The sequence below is a fragment of the Stylophora pistillata genome, chromosome 11 (genome assembly GCF_964205215.1).
Source record: "Stylophora pistillata chromosome 11, jaStyPist1.2, whole genome shotgun sequence".
NCBI classification, from domain to species: domain Eukaryota; kingdom Metazoa; phylum Cnidaria; class Anthozoa; order Scleractinia; family Pocilloporidae; genus Stylophora; species Stylophora pistillata.
In genome coordinates, this window is record NC_142529.1 from 24,702,169 (window position 1) to 24,721,803 (window position 19,635).

The 19,635-nt window shown below is 39.1% G+C and overlaps 6 protein-coding genes and 1 pseudogene across 7 annotated transcripts in view; 2 read left to right on the forward strand and 5 right to left on the reverse strand.

The window, feature by feature from the left end:
• The window catches only part of LOC111339877 (uncharacterized), a 50,578-nt gene that overhangs the window by 28,706 nt on the left and 2,237 nt on the right, over positions 1–19,635 (reverse strand). The gene's annotated exons all lie outside the window — the stretch shown is intronic.
• Positions 1,987–9,079, reverse strand: LOC148720778 (BTB/POZ domain-containing protein KCTD6-like). Its single transcript, XM_088738193.1, has 3 exons — positions 8,551–9,079; positions 7,627–8,085; positions 1,987–2,409 (listed from the first exon to the last, which is right to left on the reverse strand). The coding sequence occupies exons 1-2, from the start codon at positions 8,858–8,860 to the stop codon at positions 7,850–7,852; spliced, it is 546 nt and encodes a 181-aa protein (XP_088594319.1). The 5' UTR covers positions 8,861–9,079; the 3' UTR covers positions 1,987–2,409; positions 7,627–7,849.
• On the forward strand, positions 2,519–6,251 carry LOC148720779 (uncharacterized). The gene has a single exon (XM_088738182.1). The coding sequence runs from the start codon at positions 2,967–2,969 to the stop codon at positions 4,518–4,520; it is 1,554 nt and encodes a 517-aa protein (XP_088594308.1). The 5' UTR covers positions 2,519–2,966; the 3' UTR covers positions 4,521–6,251.
• On the reverse strand, positions 4,588–6,978 carry LOC148720780 (uncharacterized). Its single transcript, XM_088738180.1, has one exon. The coding sequence runs from the start codon at positions 6,834–6,836 to the stop codon at positions 5,277–5,279; it is 1,560 nt and encodes a 519-aa protein (XP_088594306.1). The 5' UTR covers positions 6,837–6,978; the 3' UTR covers positions 4,588–5,276.
• On the forward strand, positions 9,411–11,450 carry LOC111320334 (uncharacterized; annotated as a pseudogene).
• On the reverse strand, positions 12,089–15,981 carry LOC148720781 (BTB/POZ domain-containing protein KCTD6-like). The gene is made up of 2 exons (XM_088738194.1): positions 15,657–15,981; positions 12,089–13,405 (listed from the first exon to the last, which is right to left on the reverse strand). Exons 1-2 carry the CDS (start codon positions 15,721–15,723, stop codon positions 13,110–13,112), a joined length of 363 nt encoding a protein of 120 aa, XP_088594320.1. The 5' UTR covers positions 15,724–15,981; the 3' UTR covers positions 12,089–13,109.
• LOC111339885 (uncharacterized) lies at positions 16,072–18,825 on the reverse strand. The gene is made up of 3 exons (XM_022946613.2): positions 18,413–18,825; positions 17,467–17,934; positions 16,072–17,059 (listed from the first exon to the last, which is right to left on the reverse strand). Exons 1-3 carry the CDS (start codon positions 18,660–18,662, stop codon positions 16,743–16,745), a joined length of 1,035 nt encoding a protein of 344 aa, XP_022802348.2. The 5' UTR covers positions 18,663–18,825; the 3' UTR covers positions 16,072–16,742.

A 19,635-nucleotide genomic window follows, 5' to 3' on the forward strand; every position in this document is an offset into this window, starting at 1 on the left:
CATGTGATAGTTTTTAGGTCGATGGAAGTGAAATACGCCTTGACTGATAGCTGGCCGAAATTCACGAAAAACCCGTCCGCCATTACTCAGCTCGCAACCGAGAGCCAGTGACTGAACTGAGAAGCGGTTGTACGCATGAGCTGGCCTGTGACGTCATATGCGCACTTTCGCATCGTGCTTCGTGTGTTGTGAGAGATTCGACAGTGGAAATTCTAGGCGTTTTATAGGATGTATTCTTCCTCGAATTCTTCTTCCAAATGGCATACAAATTTAGCCACGTTTTTTAGGTCGAGCTGCGCATATGACGTCACTTCCGAAAGGCTCCAACTAGTGCCAACTCTTTTTGCCACACGCGGCCATTTTTGAATTGAGTAATGGCGGGCGACCAAAAACGAAAAACAAGGTTGAAATAATCATACTTCTCGTGAGGATTTTGCGATTAAACTTGGCATGGTAAGTGTTTCTTACTTCTAGTTTCCAGAAGTGAAAAGAAAAGGCAATGCGAAATTTTGATCATAGTGGCACTTTAAGTGGTTTCCTGAAAACATGTTACATTTAGTTCCGCATCTTGAAAATGTTTATGAAATTACCGCACTGATTACCGTTTCATATTCCAAGGAGCAACATTGCCCTTTGAAAATTGTATTGAGCTGTGGACCCCGCCATTTTGAATCTTGCCCAACTCGCCTTTCGCAGAACATACTTTCATTCCATTCCTCTTTTCTCCATCGCTTGGCAATTTATTTGAATGATTAGAAGCTTTACAAAAGGCATGCTTCTTGATTAAATAACTAATTAATTTTCTGCGATAACCAGGGCAGTAGTTGCTTATTGCAGGATTTGTCGCTGTCACACCATCATCAAAACCATCTAACAAATAGAGTCATTCACAAGAATCAAAGAGAGAAAGTAAGATGAATATTTGAACAGTCTCGCAAAGATTCAGATCTGATCGCAAAGATTCAGGTCACGGTCTGAGCGATGTTTCGCGAGGGAGATATTCAGAGAAATGTTTTACTCAAATCCATAAGGCTTTGTTTTGAGCTCCATGTTTGCGTCCCTCTGAGGGGCACAAATATGAGGGCCTGAGGATGACAAAAGCATATGTCATCGAGTTTTGCTATAAAAAGCCTGTAGTCGTCTTCGAAGGGCTCGTAAACACCCATTTGAGCACTTTTTTTTTATACAAGGGCTGTTTAGATTGCGAAATCTTGGCAGATAAGCCACTTTTTCTAATCGACATCACAGCATTTTAATATCGTGTCACGCAAAAGCTTAGAAATTTAACCTTGCTTTACCCCTAGACGAACAACCATATCAAACTGAATATTTTTTAAAAAAGACAAGTCTTCAACTTTTCTGATAACGTACTAACTAAAAAAGTCATAAGGACTGATAATTCCTTATTTATTTATTTATTTATTTATTTTTTAATTTTGATGACGTCTCGTGAAAACTTAGAATTGACCAATATGGGGAGGCAGTAAGTAGATAACCTATGTAATGTATTTTTTAATAACAAGGGGAAAAATGGCTAAGGGAGCATACTTCTTGGTCCTTCAACCTTGCACCCTTGTTCCATCCAGGGGAAGGAGGAACTCTCTCATTTTCCCTGGTTGAAAGATGCTTTCTCTTCTTCCTCCGACGCTTCTAAAAAGGGTGTGGTAAACAGGGCTGAAACCTTTTAGATAGGGCATATTTTTGACTATCAATTTTTTTTTAACTAGCCATGTGTCTGGTAGTGCCTGGCTAGGAAACTTCTCAGAATTTTTCAGAACTAAATGCTATTTTACCTCTTTTCGATAGAAAATGAACATCACATGAATTTGCCTTGCGACGCCAAGAATTGAAACAAGATGGTGCTGTTTCACTCCATCGCTTCAAATGCTTGCCGGGAAGTTGAACGCGTTTATGCTATGATTTTCGAAACCTGCTCAGGCAAATTTAATTAAGTGCGTACTATATACAAGAAATACAACATCTTCGTCAAACGTAACGTTTAATTTAATGATTTAGTCTCCACTTGTTACAAGTCAAACCTGCCGCTGAACCTCGATTAACTGAAAAACTAACAAATCAAAGCCATAGAAACCTTTTACTTCATGAATCCAAAAACTTCCATTTCACTTATAGTGAAATTCTGGCTCCCCTGCAGAAAAGTGGCAGCATTCTGCCCGGTAGGACACTGGTACGAGTTATTCAGGCTGACAAAGCAGTTGTGGGAATTTGGTGCATTTACAATACGAAGATCGTGGCCACCTCCAAATGTGGGCCCATTTCCATTGTTACAGTAGATTGCATTCCCTTCTTTTCCAGTTATCGGCGGTAGCTTTGAAGCTGGTAAACCGTTAGGGTTGACAAGGCTGAACAGAAACGATTTGGGGGCTTTTTTGTAGCTGGCTCCACTAGCTAAACAAAAACAACGAAAGATATGTAGATTAAACTGTGATTTATAAAACCCCAATTCGCCGGTAACAAAACGAAAAAGGGCCTGGGACTGAAACTGCGATCGCAAAGCATGCATGGATTGTTTGGCTAGACAGAAATCAAAATGGCGTCCATTGCGAATGATAGTAAGCTCTCAGAAACTAAAGAAGAAGGCTTTATTTTAACTGAAGACGATATACCTGGGGCTTTTTTGCAAAACAGAAATGTAGAGGCATGCAGTGTGGTACAGCTAAAGCGCTGGCTGATTTGTAGGGGAGCGAAAACAAGTGGTAAAAAGTCAGCTTTAGTCAGTAGGTAAAGGGTCAAATTCAGCTTTTTCGTAGCTCTTTCTTTTGCTCACATAAAAACCATTAATATTTCTGATGGAAAACATATTCACTTAAAGATTTTATACATTAAATCGTCTGCTTAGAACTCCATTAACATTATTTAAAATCGTTTTGCATAGGCTAAAACACTATGTAGAAAATGGCCTTGACAAGAAATATCTTAGAGACCCCGACAACGGCGCTAATATTATGAAGAAAAAAGCAGATCTTGGTTTGCTTGATAAGAGAGAGCCTCAAACAAATGGAAAATTTCCAAAAGAAGGTTTCAACTCTGATCTCAATGCTCTCCCTAAAGTGTCATTTGGAACCATCTGGCGTTACATGATCGACTCAGTTGACTCAAAAAAACAACTCTCAACTGCTAAACCTCTTGTAAAGGGGTTCAATTTTTATAAGTCTGGGAACGTACATTCTATTCACCATTTAAAGGAAAGTGGGAAGCACTTTATAAAGAGCCAAGTTCTCCCATCAATGAAAAAGAACTTAATATACCAATGTCAAATAGTAATGTCAAGTATTGGAGGAGTACTCAAAGCATATTGTGGTTGCCCAGCAGGAATAGACGGAAGATGTAATCATGTGTCTGCAACTCTCTTTGCCTTGGCTGAATATTGCAAAGAAAGAGAAAAGATCTCCATAGAATCATGTACTTCTAAACCATGTAAATGGAATATCCCAAGGAAACGAAAAGGTCCTCTATCACCAATCTCAGCCATGTCATTTCATAAACATGACTACAGCAAACAAGTTAAGACTGACAGAACACCAAATATCAAGAAAGGGAAAGATGTTCGAGCTATACATCAGAGAGAGTGGTCAGATGCCAAAGTGAACAATATGTTACAAACTATCAAAGACTATCAAACCAAAAGTGGTAACATTGTTGGCTGGAGTCACATACTGCCACAAGAGGTTAAAGAAGAAGACACCATTGTTTCGCCGCTCAAAGTCCTTCCACCATCCCTAAGGGAAATAAGTGAAAAATGCAAAGAAATTGAGAAAAAGTTGAATCTACAGGAAAAGGAAATTACCAAAGTTGAGCAAAAGACTAGAGGACAATCAGAGGACAAGCTTTGGAATTATCACAGAAAGTGTAGAATAACAGCTTCGAAATGTTACCGGGTTGCCTCTTTGAAGCCCACTACATCACCAACAAAGGCACTTGCAGATGTCTTACAGTATAATAAACAGTATCAGAGTTTTGCAATGAATCAGGGTTTAGAGAAAGAAGAAGAAATTGAAAGATTATATGTTACATCTAAGCATAACTCAGGCTACAGGAATCTTTCAGTTGAGCCATGTGGGCTTTTTATTAGCCAAAGCCATGGTTTCTTAGCAGCCACCCCTGATGGTCTAGTGTCAGATCCTCATGTTTCCCAACCACTTGGACTTCTTGAAATGAAATTGATACAGTTAAATGACAGTGAGAGTCTTAGACAAGGTCTGCTTCAAAGAAGAATATGTAAGGACTGTGGTGACAACCATCTAAAGATGAACACTGGACATAAGTATTTCTATCAAATACAACAACAGATGTTTGTAACCCAGCGTAAATGGACAGATTTTGTAGTCAAGGGATCAACAGGAAATGAGCTATACATTGAGCGAGTCAACTTCAACTCTGAGTTTTGGGAAAGTGTTCTTCCTAAACTTTGCAATTTCTTTCAACTACAAGTTTTACCAGAGATGTCATATCCTCGAGTCAAATATGGGTTAGCAAGATGTCAGTTGAGATTTGAATAGACTGTGCCTAAATTGATTTAAATGAATTCATTTAGAACAGTGTAAAAGAAAACCTTGCAGTCTTGAATATAAGTTGCACAATTTTAATTATCTTGGACATAATGGGTCTACATGTAGTGTAACCTTTAAAAAGGTTAAAATACTAACAACAATAACAGGCACTATTTATTGAAATAAGTGGCTTTTAAATACCTGTGCAGTTATTGTAATTTCAAAGTTTAATAAACCACAATAGTTGTCACTGGACAAAAGAATACAAAAGAGGCAAAGTATAATATATTTAGTTATAGTTAAAGTTAATGCATCAAAGTGTAGACTGCACATGTGTGGAAAACAATTTAAAGATTTATCAGATCAAAACGTCAAGCAAATATATTATCATGTAATGTATTATATTCTGCAGCTTTTGTTCATGTTTAGAATAAATAGTTTTGTTTCATTTTGCTTTGTGCTCAATCCTGAACAGTTTAATGACAGTACCATATATTTAAAGTGGTCTCTGTCAATTGCATTTGTTTTATAGCAAGACTAAAAACTATTCTGGTCCAGTGATATCATTAATTTGTCACTACATACTAAATATTTGTCAATAACTATTTAATATCATTTCAAAGTTCGTGTTTTTGCTCTATCTTACACCTTGGGTGCATTTCATTATAAGAGTGAAACATGCACTAATTTGCACAATTTTGCTTTCAAAGTGTTTCACACATCAACAATGAAATGCACTCTACCATGAACATGTACAAAATCTAATTAGTCTATTAAGGGAGGAAGAAAATTTGATAGAGCAGCCACCACAATTAATATATCAGAGACAACAGGTGACATTGAAATGGGAATTTTACGATCAAAAATATGCCAGTTTTTAATACGTTCCATTAACCTTTCCACGTGGACACGGAGACTTGCAATTGTTTTATTATGTTCTGTTTCTTTGGTAGAAAATTGCTTTTTGTCTTTTAGAAAATTAGGTTTAACTAGCACAACTCCAACTGATGCTAACTCATCTTGACAATTAAACCCCTTATCAGCCATTACCTCGTCACCTCTTTTAAGTTTGCCAAGAAAGCCACTTTGCATTGTTATTTCTAGATCAGAAGTACTTCCTGGAAATAGTTCACTAACAAAACAGACAACTCCACTTGGTGTGATTCCTAATAAAGCTTTCATTGTGTTAGTGCTCTTATAGGATGAATAGCAGGCAGATTGGGCATCGAGTGACGATGGCTTTTCCATCTGGAACTCAGTGCAGTCTACAATGACAACAGTGTCAGGACAGATTTCTTTGAAGACTTTCGGCATATGAAATTTCAAAACATCATCAGGTGGTATCTGTATAAGTGGCTCGAACTCTGACCTCAAAAATCTCAGCCATGAGTTAGTTATCCTTGAAACAGACATGCGAGAAACATTAAACCTATGGCCCAAGTCTCTCTCAAACAATCCCAGTCGTATTCGCACCAAAGTCATTATGAATTCCTGGAATGCTGATAGTGCTCTAGGTCTGCCAGGTTGTTTTGTACTTTCTAAGTCACAGTATATTCTTTCATAATTGTAGCTTATATTCTTAGCTGAGTCTTTCACTAGGTTGTAACACATCATTAACATTTCATAATCAGAGAGTCCAGTGTAGAATGCAATGTCATCAGGATTATCTTTGTACTTCTCAATATTAAAAACTTCACTATTACTTGAAATAAAGTTCAAATGTTTGTTTTCTTTTGTTAACTGGTCACATTTATCTCTCAATTTTTTGTTTTCCTCTTTGAGTTTAGATACCTCATTCAATACCTCTTCCAATGATGCCAAATCTATGTCAGTTTGAGTGTGTTTAGAAAGATATTGATGTTGTTCTTCTCGAAAATTATTCAGTATTTCCTCAGGTTGAACTTCTCTCGTATAGTATGGATCCTCGTGCAGTGATTCAGTCGAGGTCGGTGTTGTTTGGGTTACAATGTTGGCATTGTTGTCAGAGTAACTGCTGTCAGTATCAGTAGTAGATACAACAACTGATGAGACTTTCCTTTTCTTTGGCACAAAGTCATGCTTAAAGATTTCTCTCCTTGATTTTCTCTCTTTTGTCCATGGAAATATTGTTGGCAGATGATTTCTGCTGAGTTTTTGGCCACCTTCGAAGGGTTCAGAACAGATTCTCGTTTGGGAAGAATCCAGCTTTAGCGATTCGTTTCTAAGCGATACTTTGTAGTATTTCCGAGCCTTTTCGCACTTGGGAATCCTGTAATATTCCAGATTTGGTTTGTTTCTAAAGTTGTTGGTACACTGGGGCACACAACAGTTAAAATGATGTGGCATTTTCCTTCAAAACAGCTTTGAATTAGTCTCTTTTGAACTGGATAAATTACAACACATGTATGTCAACATGTCTTCCTGTCCAGCCAATCAATCCATGCATGCTTTGCGATCGACATTCGATCCCAGGCCCTTTTTCGTTTTGTTACCGGCGAATACTAATTACTGAGAATTTAAAAACCTTTGCATGGCCTTAATCACTAACGAGAGATTAAGCTCAATTTTTTCAGCAACGGATCTTTATTTCGAGACTGCACATCATGAACTCAACTTATTTTCTGCGCTCCAAGTCGGTATCATATGAAACATCTTCGATCAACCCACTTTTGTCAGCAAGATGTTTTCGAATTATTGCGTAAAACTTGATTTGAATCGCAACTTCAAGTGGAGCAACACTCTTGATCGCATGAGCGGTAGCATTGTATTACTTCACTGGGAAGAGCATTTGAAAACCTTTGCTCTCCTAGATGTAGTCAGTTTCTCGGTCTACTGTGTAATCCATTCTTAACTGCATAATCGCATAAAAGAAAAAAATTTCTGTCTTCTTAATAAACTGAATACTGTTTGGAGCCGCGTGTCAGTTTGTTTAAGACACGCAACTTAACATGACCGAAGTTGAAAGCACGAGAGACTGGTTACAATTAAGAAAAGCAAGGAGTTATGGGTTTTCTCGTGCCCAATTTCCATCGCACGCACAGGTATTCCATTGCACACAGCTCAGGCCTCATGGGGCAACAAATTAGTCGCTTTAACTCTGTTGTTAAAAGATTTGGGAAGAAGCATAAAAACTTACCGGGTTGATACTAATGTTCCTCAGTATATCCTCCAAAGATGGAATTTCCACTCTTAATAACTGTTACTGTTGGCCCCTTTCGGTCGCAAAAGGAGTGAAAGTTGGAAGCATTCTAGCCATTCCGGGTGGCGCGGTACAACAAAACGTAGTCGTCACTTGCACTCTCAAGCCTGTCTCTCAACCAGTCGATCAAGATATGACGTTGCTCTGAGGAGAGGATTACTTAATCCTGAAAAGGTTGTGCCTTCAGCTCACTGAGTATTCCTTCAATTTGATAGAATTCGGCCTCGCTTAACAGCTCCCTGCGAACGACTGTATCTTCGGGTAGCACGAGTTTCCCAGTCCGAAGATAATTTAGGATGCACCGGAAGTGGGTTCCATCTCGATCAATGAAGTAGGTTCCATCCTCGCCAGGTTTTGTGTCAAATCTTCCTGAAAACATGGCAGGTAACACAGAACCTGGAAAAACACGATAACAGAAAACTCTATGTTGCTGCCTCAGTCATCAAAAAGTCGTAATGAGGAACAAGTTCAACGGGATCGATAGGAAAGCAGACAAAGCACGTTTTCCAAATATGAACATGCTTTAAATAGGGCTTCAAGTTGGAGAATATTTCATAGGTGTTTAATTGACAGATCATGACGAATAGAAAAATCATTTTTAATCCATGGATGATCAACGACACATTGCAAATTGTAAATCAAATTCAATCGAACAAATGGCAAAGGGTTAATTACTCGTTTCTAAGATCGGACTACTTGAAAAAATGACAATGAAGAATTTCTTTCACAACATAGAACGCAATATTTCTTTCATTTTCAGCGAACCATTGCTGAAAGCCATTCAAATCAAACATTTCGATAACTAAATTTCAGACCTCTGATTACATGCACAGCAAATGCGTTGACTAATGCCTAAAGTACCTGGATCTTTATTCATGGTTTCCAAACTGGTCGAGAAGAGATGACAGCCAACATTGAGTTTCAACATCGTCGAGAAATGAACATGTTCCAGTTTCTTTGCAACCTCTTCAAAAGCTTCTTTTTCTTTGCGAACCTTGCTTATCTCGCGCCTTAAAATACCGAATGCATTAGTAATGTGTTTGTTCACTTCATCCAGAGCCTCGTCGTCGGGTAAATCCTTCTTTGAACTGCCAGAGGAAGACAGCTCCGTTTTTTCCGCGTCGTTGTACTTGTGTGAGTCACCTTTCTTCGAAATACGGTTGGAAAGCATTTTAACTCTCTCTAACAAGACATGGACAGGTACCAAATGCAAAAACTGTTCCAAGAATCATGAACAAAAGCTTCTTATAACATAGCGCGCGCGGTAGTCCTATCTAATTCCTATTGCGCCATCATCAACAAAATCTTTATGTACGCACGGCCGTGCTCAATAAAATGACGTGTGCAGTTTCAAAATAGCTACAAAATTTCCGTCGTGTGAGTTCCTTTAGTTAAAGTTTCGGAAAGCGATATCAGTAAATGGGAGACCAACCAAACTTGTCTTTGGCTTTTGACCTTCCCGTAAGTAGTCAAGCCAACAAGCACAACGAAAACGAACGAAGCACAACAGGCCCGTTTCCCGAATTTATCGGAATAGGAGCTGGAGAAAATTTTAGCTGAGAGACATTCAGCAAGAACTAAGAAGACTACAAATTGGTCTGTGGCAACTTTTAAAGGTAAACGTCTCTGTTGACGACGTCTTTTTTTTATTGTTACATTTGTTAAACTTACCGAAAACCATCGGAGAAAAAAAACTTACCGAAAACAATCGGAGACGCCAACATTTTCGGGCAACTTTCATTTCAAAAAACATTACAGCTACAATGTAACATGGTTGATTAAAAACAGCAGTCACGTATTGTCTATAAACTAAATGGTATTACCATTATTTTCTTCCTTAATTTAGCTTGGTGTAGTGAGAAAAAAATACAGACACCGCTAGAACAAATGTCGCCTGGCCAACTAGAACGAACCTTCGCAGATTCTACGCAGAGGCCAGAAATAAATCCGGAGATGTGTACAGCAAATCTACACTACTTGGTTTTCGTCACGGCATTGAAAGATATCTGAATGTACCGACACTGAACAAAGGCCTAAAGCTCACTTCTGATCCAAGACTTAAAAGGTCAAACGAAATGCTGAATGCGACAGTTGTCAGCTTGAAGCGTCAGGGAAAAGAAAATGTAAAACACAAACCTGCGATTGAATACGAAGATTTGCTGCGGCTAAAATCCTCGCAAGTTCTCGCCTTGAGCAGCCCACTTTCTCTGCTCCGTAGCGTGTGGTTCCATATCGTCCTCTTCTTTTGCAGAAGAGGTCGACAGGGCCAGAGGACCCTGAAAACAACCAGCTTTAAGTTTGAAGTGGACCCAACTGGCCACAGCTTCGCGACGATGGCGCATGATGAAGCTACCAAAAATCATCCTGGTGGAATTGCCGACGTTTCAAGCACCGAAAAATTGGCCCGAATGTACGAAACAGACGACGTGAACGACGGCTACAAGGCCTTGAAATTGTTCATGTCCAAATTAAACCAGAAGAGCGAGTCGTTTTTCCAATATCCAAGAAAGAACTAGAGTTTTGACGACAACATTTGGTATGAAGCGCGTCCAGTCGGATTTAACTCGCTCGACTCCATGATGAAAAACATTAGCGAAGCAGCATCCTTGTCGAAGCTCTACACCAACCACAGCGTCAGGGCGACAGCCATAACTTTGTGGTGTAATGCAGGTATTCCAAACAAGCACATAATGGCGATCTCCCGTCACAGAAATGAGCAAAGCCTTAGTCATTACAACACGCACCCATCGACATCCCAGCTTCGCAGTTGCAGTGAGGTCCTGTCAAACAGCCTTGTCGACGGCACAACCGAGTCTTCTTTCACCAGTACTACTGTCCGTCAAAGTAAAAGTGTGGTGGTGGCCCACGACAAGAATGCAAATTTCTTGGAGTCCGTCTTCGGCAATAATTACACTGTACAAGGCAATGTGAACATCGTTGTCAAAAATGCAAATCCCGCTACTCAGTGGTCTTTGACTTTTACCAACCAAGCTTGTTTACCAAAACTTGTGTACTTTGAATTTGTTTGGTTACATTTTCATCAAGGAGTTTGACTTTTTTTAAAAAAATCACTCACTTTCGAAGAAACGACTTTTTCATCGAAAATTTCAGATATTAGATGAAGCGTTCAGTTCAACTGTCGCTAAAGTAATTGTGGCGTGTTTATAACCAGCCAATGATCAAACGCCTTTGTACTGCATTGTGAGAACTTTGTAATCAATCCAAAAAATAAAACGTCTTTCAGCGCCCAAATTGTTGTCGTATGTTATAAAAGAATTGTTTCATGCTTTTAGCTGGTGCGTATATTGAGTTATGGATGCACTTGGGAAGTTTGGAGAGCACTCAAGAAGCTAGAGTTGCTCTCGGCTGCGCCTCGAGCAACTCTTAAGCCCTGGTCAAACGGCACATGATAGTCGATGATATTTGATGATAGTCGAAGCGCGCGCTTCCGTTTGACCACCAACTATCAGGCACTATCACCAACAATCATTCATTTTGAGCTTGTTCAAATTCTTCATGATAGTCGATGATAGTTTTTCTCGTTTGACCACCCGCATGATAGTTCATGATAGTTTTTGGTCAGCTGTTTTCCCCGACAATCGGCGGGCTCGTTTAAAATGGCCGCCAAAAGCCCGATAGCAGTCAATATTTCCTGAAATGTTTCAAAGTTCATTCGCAACATATCCTTGTAAGCGGCAGTGTCCTCCACTCGCAATTCTTCCACCAATTTCAATATCCCCGTTTCGTATCTCCTTTTAATCCATTCCTTTGTCCGTCCTCTCTTCTACCAACGCTCACCAGATTCATTCTCCGTACATTCCTCCAACAAATCGATTACTAGTAAGCAAGCTGCCGCCCTCTTTCGTCGTGATAAATTCATACTTCAACAAGTTTGTTTGTCTCACCCGAAGCCATGTTAGCGTTCACATTTTACACGGAAAGAGCCTGGAACTAGCTGCTCGCGTGACTTTGCTTGCGCGACTGCCGGTGAACTATCATTAACTATCACGAACTTTTTTGGCCGTTTGACCATGCGAATGATAGTTGGTGATAGTTGATGATAGTTTGAAGAGAATCAACTATCATCGACTATCACGCGCCGTTTGACCAAGGCTTTACGCTTCTCTCGTGCTCTCCAAACTCCCCGCGTGCATCCATAACTCGATATACGCACGCTAAGCATGAAACAATTCTTAATTTGTCTACATATTTCGCGGAAAATGCACGAGGTTTTGATTAACTCTCAGTATTCCGATTTCTTGGAAACAACTGGACGTTTAGGACGTTTAGTCATGCATTGAGATGAAAATTCGTGTGTTTCATGCTCCACTTCGTTTCGCGTGCTACTTTATACAAGCATTGAACTAGTCACAACACGTGACTAGTTCAATACCATTTCTCAAAAGTAAATAGGGATAAAACCACGACAAGAAATTGTCATGGCAATGATCAATGTCTGTGCTTGTGGGTGAGAGTTGTCACATTCTGGTCAGTGCATCATGACCTCTGAAAAAACACTCTGCCCTTAGCTTAGTGTGGAATGAGACTGAAATTCAGTCTTCCTTGAAAGGAAGGAAGTTAACTAGTCACACTTTTTAAAAATAGTTTCATCAAAGGCTGTAATTTCACTATGTAGGTTTTAACAATGACAAAACTTAGGTAAAAGAATACAAGAAGTAATCCCGCCCATCAACAAAAGTCTCTCTGAGATGAGGGACTCCTTTAAAACTCAAGATTCCCATTCAGGGGAATGGTCAGTAAAAAAGGCTTAGTCCATGGCAATAAGAGCAGGCTGACAACTCTATTATATCACTGTACAAGAAAGAAGAGGGGGTTGATAAGATCGTCCTGTGGATTTTTTCTGAGCGTTATAAATTTTGGAAATTGTGAAACAGGGTACTTACTGGATGTTTCGTATATGAAGTTCACACTATGGGTTATAAAGCTTCCAGGAGCAAGCTGTTACTGATTGTCAGTCTAATTTGGGGTTTTTTTATTATTGCAAAAGTGGCACTTCCTGACCAATTCAAGTTTACTTTCTTGTTTTGCTTTATATTTTCCCAGCAGTTCCCGAGCAAAATACTTCTCCCTTCCGTGAATAATTTGTAAAGGGAAAGTAAAACAGCAACTGTACGTGCAAAATGTTAGCACAGGATACTCTATCATAGAGAGAAAAAATAGTAAGAGATTTTGATGGGCTAATAAGAAGGTCGCTTACTTAGCGATTGCCATGATTGCGCAGTATATCCTCCAAATATGCAATCTCCACTCTTGATCACTGTAACTGTTGGTCCTTTGTTATCACAACAGGAATTAAAGTTGGAAGCAGCCCAGCCATCTCTAGAAGTGCGGTATAACAATTGATCATTAGTGTTAGGAAAGCCTGGGGTGTTCTTCAACCAATTCATCAAAGTCTAGCCTTAACTGGACGAGAGAATCACTGAATCCTTGAACGGTTGAACTACAATCGGCTGAACTACTGGAACTGCCGAAGGCTTTGGTTGCAGCTCGTCTATCATTCCTTCAACTTGATAAAATTTGGCCTCTGCCAACAGTTCTCTGCGAATGATCTCATCATTTAGGACGATAAGCTCTCCCGTCCGAAGATAATTCAGGATGTAACGGTAATGTGTTCCATCGCGATCAATGAAGTAAGATCCGTCCTCGCCGGGTTTTGTGTCAAATCTGCTTGAAAACATAGCGTGTAACATGGAACCTGCATCAAGGCGGAAGAAAAACATATATCTTATCATCGGGAAAATTTTTCAAATGACACTTTCACTGTTGTGTGAGAGAGAGGTGGGGGTGGTTGGAACATACCCCTTCTGTCTTTAATGCGTTTGAACATTGTGTTATCTTACAATCATTAAGTAGTTTGTATAAAATTACTTATTATGCATATTTTGAAAAGGACGCTCCTAAATTTTCACGTCGCCAAAATGGCTTCTTGTGCCCTCCAAAGCCGTTTCTCTCCCCGAGGCATGCGCAGTAGATTGATGCGTTGAATTTAAAGTCCAATCGAGAACATTTGCTCTATGATAAAACGTATTTGTGACAAATTCCAACATGAATTAAATAAAGGAAATGATCGTCAACTTAGGAAGGTCTTGATTTTCGAACAAGGTTTTGTTGTCAGTGCCACAAGAAACGTATAGAACCTACAACTGTATAGAGAAAATGCATTCTGATTTTAGAGTGTAAAGGGCTAAACGTAACTACTTTGTAATCTGCTTAGAAGAGTCATTCTTTACTGTCAAAAAAAGTGTCTGTAACTTTTTTCTTTGGAATTCATAAAGACAATTCAAATTGGATATTTCAAACGTTTAACGACATTTATAAGTTAAACATAGAGGGCATGTTGCCCAATATAAGTCCTATTGAACCGCTATAAACAAAATCTTTATTTACGCACGCCCGAGCGTAAATAATAAGATGAAGTGAGCTTTTTTTTTTTTGTACCTGGCTGCCGTCCTGTAAGCTGCAATGCAGTTTTCCTTCTGTTTAAAATATGGAAGATACCAGCGAAGAACTGCCCAGTTTTTACAAAAGGCATTGACCTTTTATTTAAGTCCTGATCCAAAAAGTAGCAAATACAAACCCTTGATAACTGTTCGGCCCCGTGTCTTTGACTTTTAAAACATTTTATAGTGACACTTGAGTTAATTTAGTTTTGGTTTTATCCATTTTATATCCCATTAATGTTGAGCGTTTTAAATTTATTCGCAGTTATTGGTTAACTGGATCAATTGTACTCGCTCAAACCAAAGTATAAAATGTGGCATGGTTTTTACCAGCCATTATTATATGGCTGTGTGTCTCACAAGGACTGGGAACTACCGAATTCACGAGTTTGATTGGCTGAAATCAATATTGAAAGCGGTCTAGATTTTCCCATCTAGACCGGCATCTAGACCGGTCTAGAAAAAAAAGGTACAAAGACTATAAAAAAATTGGCATATAAGACACAGCCATATAACAAACATATTAACCCAGCTAGGTCGGTCTGTATGAGAAAATCTTGACCTCGGTCGCTGGTACAGACCGAACGCAGTGAGGTCTGTACTGGCAACCTCGGTCAAGATTCTCCCACACAGACCTCCCGCTCGGTTAATGAGAACTAAATAAAGACGTACTTTTTTGTGCGTCGTGAGAATTTTGTACTCTATCACAATAGAAAAGCTTCTTCGCGTAAATCCTTGTTATCGCTCTGTTATAAAAGAATTTGCTCATGCTTTTAACTGTACGTATATTGAGTTACAGTGCAGGCGGGAAGTTTGGAGAGCCCTCAAAAAGCTAGAATAGCTCTCGGCTGCGCCTCGAGCTACTCTTACGCATTTTTCGTGCTCTCCAAACTTCCCACGTGCACCATAACTCGATATACGCACGCTAAGCATGAACAAATTCTTCAATATCCCAGAAGGAGTCGTTAGTTTGCGAATGAGCGATTCCTTGAGCCAAACGCTTTAAAGTGAAAGTGTTAGCTTCCGTCACGAATCATGTTAAAATTTCTCGCGCTTGTTTATCTTTACCCCTTTAGTGTTTGTATGCCTTGCCAAATAATTGAACATCGGCAATTTTCTTTGCCGAGCCTTTCCTGTCTCCATTAATGGCAAAAGCACAGCAATCAACAGGCTTCTTAACTGAATTATAAGCGCCCTTGCGCACGAGTGATTTCTCGAGCCAACTGGTTCAAAGTGAAAGCTACAGCCTCCGTCAATGTCCTTGTATCATGTAAAATCTGTTAGACCCGCAGTTGTTGTTCATTCTCCACTTCTCTCGTTTGCACATCCCTACCTCTAGGTGTCTACATTTCCGGCTACCAAAAAATAAAATCACTAACTTTTGGCATTTCCGTGTGTTTAAAAAACACGTTTCATCTTCACTTAAAAGACGACTAAAACTTTCCTGACCTATCGAAGTTCGTTGATTTTTAACAAGCTTTATACTCTAGATAATGGTGAAATTACCTGGATCTTTAGTCATGGTTACTAGACTGGTGGTGAATATATGGCCGCCTACATTGAGTTTCAACATCTTCGAGAATTGAACATGTTCAAGTTTCTACGCCACCTCGTCAAAGGCCTCCTTCTCCTTGCGAAGCTTGTTCGTCTCCCGCTTCAGAATGTCATGGACGTCATTAATGTGCTTGTGGAGTTCTTGGAAGGCTCCATCACTGGCTGAATCCTCTGCATCTACAGGCTTGTGCGATGGAAACATCTTACAGAGTAGTTAGTTCCCTAAGTTCTGTATGGCTGTTGCGTTAATCTTTGACACTCATTTGAAATTCGCTTCATGATGCGGGTTTTTTGACAACTAAATGTTATCATCTCCTATTAAAAGTTAATTTGCGTATATCCCAAAGCGTAGTCATTTCCGTGTAACGATAGTGCAAGAATACTTTATTCACTTTTTTAATTATTAATTATCCACACATTTAACTGAAACTATTGGCGCTAATTTGACCTCATGTACAACATGAAAATTTTCAGAACACCATGCTGCAAGAATTTTCCCCTTTAATAACTGACTGCTTTTTTTTTCTTTCAAATTAAATACACCTCTCTTGCTTTGGTTTTCACGGTTTAGTTTTGTCGACTATGTAAGAAAAGGAAGGATAACATCAATCCATCATCATATTTATCATATTTATTTCATAAGGAGGGTTTTTTCTACGCTCTGTCTTTTCAGTTGATAATTTAAATGTTTGATTATCAGTCTTTGATCTGCCTCACAAAGTGTACTACGTTGGAATCCATAAGCTGTGGTGAGCCTACAGTAAAACAAAACTTATCCAAATCATCGATAACGAGATGTGATCCCTAATTAACAAACAGACACTGTTATATATTAAATGTCAGTCTCGCAACAAAGTATAGCCATACGCCTTACATTTTGAAAACAAAACACATCCATCTCACCGACAGAACAAAGACCTCATTATCCAGCGAGACAACTCAGCAAAGCTTTTAATATCTGACTACGTAAAACAGGGAAAGAAATAAAAAGTAAACGAGATATGATAAGAACAGCCACTGATCTTAGTTCACTTTCGATTAGTTTTGCTTCTTGAAACCAAACACCTCCATTTCACTGACAGAAAAATTCCCACTTCCCGCTAAAAACTTTTGAGCATCCTGACCTGTAGGGCACTGATAAGTGTTGCCAAGGTTTGTATAGCAGTTGCCAGAATTCGGTGCATTGGCGACATAAAGATCGTGGTTTCCTCCAAATGTAGGCCCATAGTTACTATGGCAATAGATGGAGTTTGATTCGTTTCCAGGTGTCAGAGAGATCTTTGTTGGTGGTAGACCACCTGGGTTTACAAGACTGAACAGGAACGATGTTAGTGCTCTTTTAAACGATCCAGAACCTAATGAATAAGAATACATAAATGGATAAATGAGCGATAGCTTTCATCTGGCGCAAATATTTGCAAGGATATTTGTTCATGGACATCATTTGTTGCGATATTTTAACACCAAATAGAGGCTACTGTAATTATTATCATTCTAATATTTTTGCAAGGCGCGAGAAAAAAGCGTTTGTGAGGTCTAAGAACAGTTTTTAATATACTGTTAACTGCGAGAGAAATTCACTTTTCTGTTTCCAACAAACGTTTCTATTCTTCCGAAAGTAAAACGATCTCTCATCTTGACAGGGTGAGATAACAGAGACAGAAAGAAAGAGAGAGAATCTTTCTCAGACGAACATCCGATTGTATTTAAGTCCTAGATCTTGAGTTAATTCCTAAATATAACTTAAATACCTAAGACCTACCATGCGCAGGTGACTGCCACGGATGTTGAGAATACCCTCCAAATATGTAATCTCCACTCTTGATCACTGTAACTGTTGGTCCTTTGTTATCACAACAGGAATGAAAGTTGGAGGCATTCCAGCCATCTCGAGAGGCGCGGTATAATAATTTATTACTGACGTTGTCCAGGGCTGGAGTTTTCTTCAACCACTTCATCAAAGTTTTGCCTTGATCTCTTGAGAGGATCTCAGACCCCTCAAAGACAGGCTTTGGTGTCAACGCTTTTATCATCCCTTCAACGTGATAAAATTTGGCCTCGATCAACACTTCATGACGAACAGTCCTATCATCGGGGACGACAAGCTCCCCTGTGCGAAGGTAATTCAGGATGTAACGGAAGTGGGTTCCATCTCGATCAATGAAGTAGGTTCCATCCTCGTCAGGTTTGGTGTCAAACCGTCCGGAAAACATAGCGTGTAACATGGAACCTAAAAAAATGATAATCACAAATCGCATTAAATTTGATTCATCTCGAAATATTTCTGAATTTTTCAATGGATTAGTAAGGAAAGCCTTCTCTTTTTCTTCTTTATTCGCTTTGTTCTTGAGGTTAAAATACGCTTCCAAGGCTTGATATTTTCTTTTCATTTTTTGATGTTCAGCTAACCTGGGAGAAGTTTGATTTCCAACGAGCGATCACTTAAAATTAAAAGTTCATAAGTCTTCAAGGGATCTACTCAATGGTTCGCAATGCGGAGATTGTAATCAGTACCAGTCTCCACCATCCTCGTTACTTTTCGATTCCTTCCTACCTATTAGCTTTTTTAATACTCTAACAGACTTCTATTGCATCGTTTAGATTCTCCTTGGCGCTCTTAGTGACTCGATATATCATGGCACCATAGCAATATTTAGAATCAATTTCGCAATCCTTTAACAGTGGGTAAGATACACGGTCTAAGATACCTGGATCTTTGTTCATGGTCGACAAGCTTGTCGAGAAAAGGTGTCCTCCAACATTCAGTTTTAGCATCTTCGAGAAGTGGACATGTTCGAGCTTCTTCGCCACGTCTTCGAACGTCTCCCTTTCCTTGCGAACTTTTTTCGCCTCCTGGTTCAGTATGTCGTTGACTCCTTTAATGTACTTGTTAACTTCTTCAAAAGCTTCAGCACTGGGTAAGTCGAACGCTTCTTCGAGCTTTCTCGGCGAAGACATCTTTCTTTACTGGAACAACAAGACACTTCAGTGCGGAAAAAAATAATGCTTTTAGTAGATAAGCAAAGTTACCATAAACAACGGATTCCGTTAATCATTTCATTTTCCGGGAACGATGAATGATTTATTACTGAGTGGCCACACAGCCCGTAACGTATGTCTCAACAAACGCGATTAAGAAAATTCTGTTTTTCATCACAGAGTGGAGGACTTCCTCAAAGTACTTCTTAACGTTATTCCGCTCTTGGTTTTGGTAAATTGCGTGTGAATTTCTCACTCTTACGAACATAGCTGAGTCGAATGATAGAATATTCGTAAATGTCTACAAAAAAAAAAAACAAAACAAAACAAAACATTTTCCAGGCTATATTTCCCTTGAAAATAGTTTAGGAAAACTGTTACAGAGGTGTAAATAATATCACAGAGAGGACAGTTAGATAGCTTAGAGTTTATCGAACAGGGGAAAATTGGTCAAGAACGCTACTTTTCTCTTCCTTTCTAATTACAGCATTTTTCAGTTGTGAAATAATACGCACACTTTGAGCAGATTGTTCGTAAGGCAATTTGCGCCTAACTCTTAAAATCTAAGCGGCATGGTCTTGATTTATTTTGTAAAAAAAAAAAAAAAAAAAAAAGAAGAACAGTATAGCTAACATATGTTGTTAACTGTTATTTTGGGATATTAGGATGTTTTTCTTTACATATATCTTCTCCTTCATAGCTGTACCAGAGGCATAAAGGAGAAGATAAAGTATGATTTACGTTTTGGACGCGGACAGCTCAATGCTGCGTGTAGAGCTCAGTTATTTATTTTAGAAATAGCTTCGTGCAGGACGAATCATCTCAGGTAAAATAGCATGAACCCTGCTTCTTTAACTCTGCGTGAACTCACGTCATGGTGGATTTGAAGGCGCCCTTGTATGACCCTTGTATGACCCTTGTATGACCCTTGTATGACTCTTGTATGACCCTT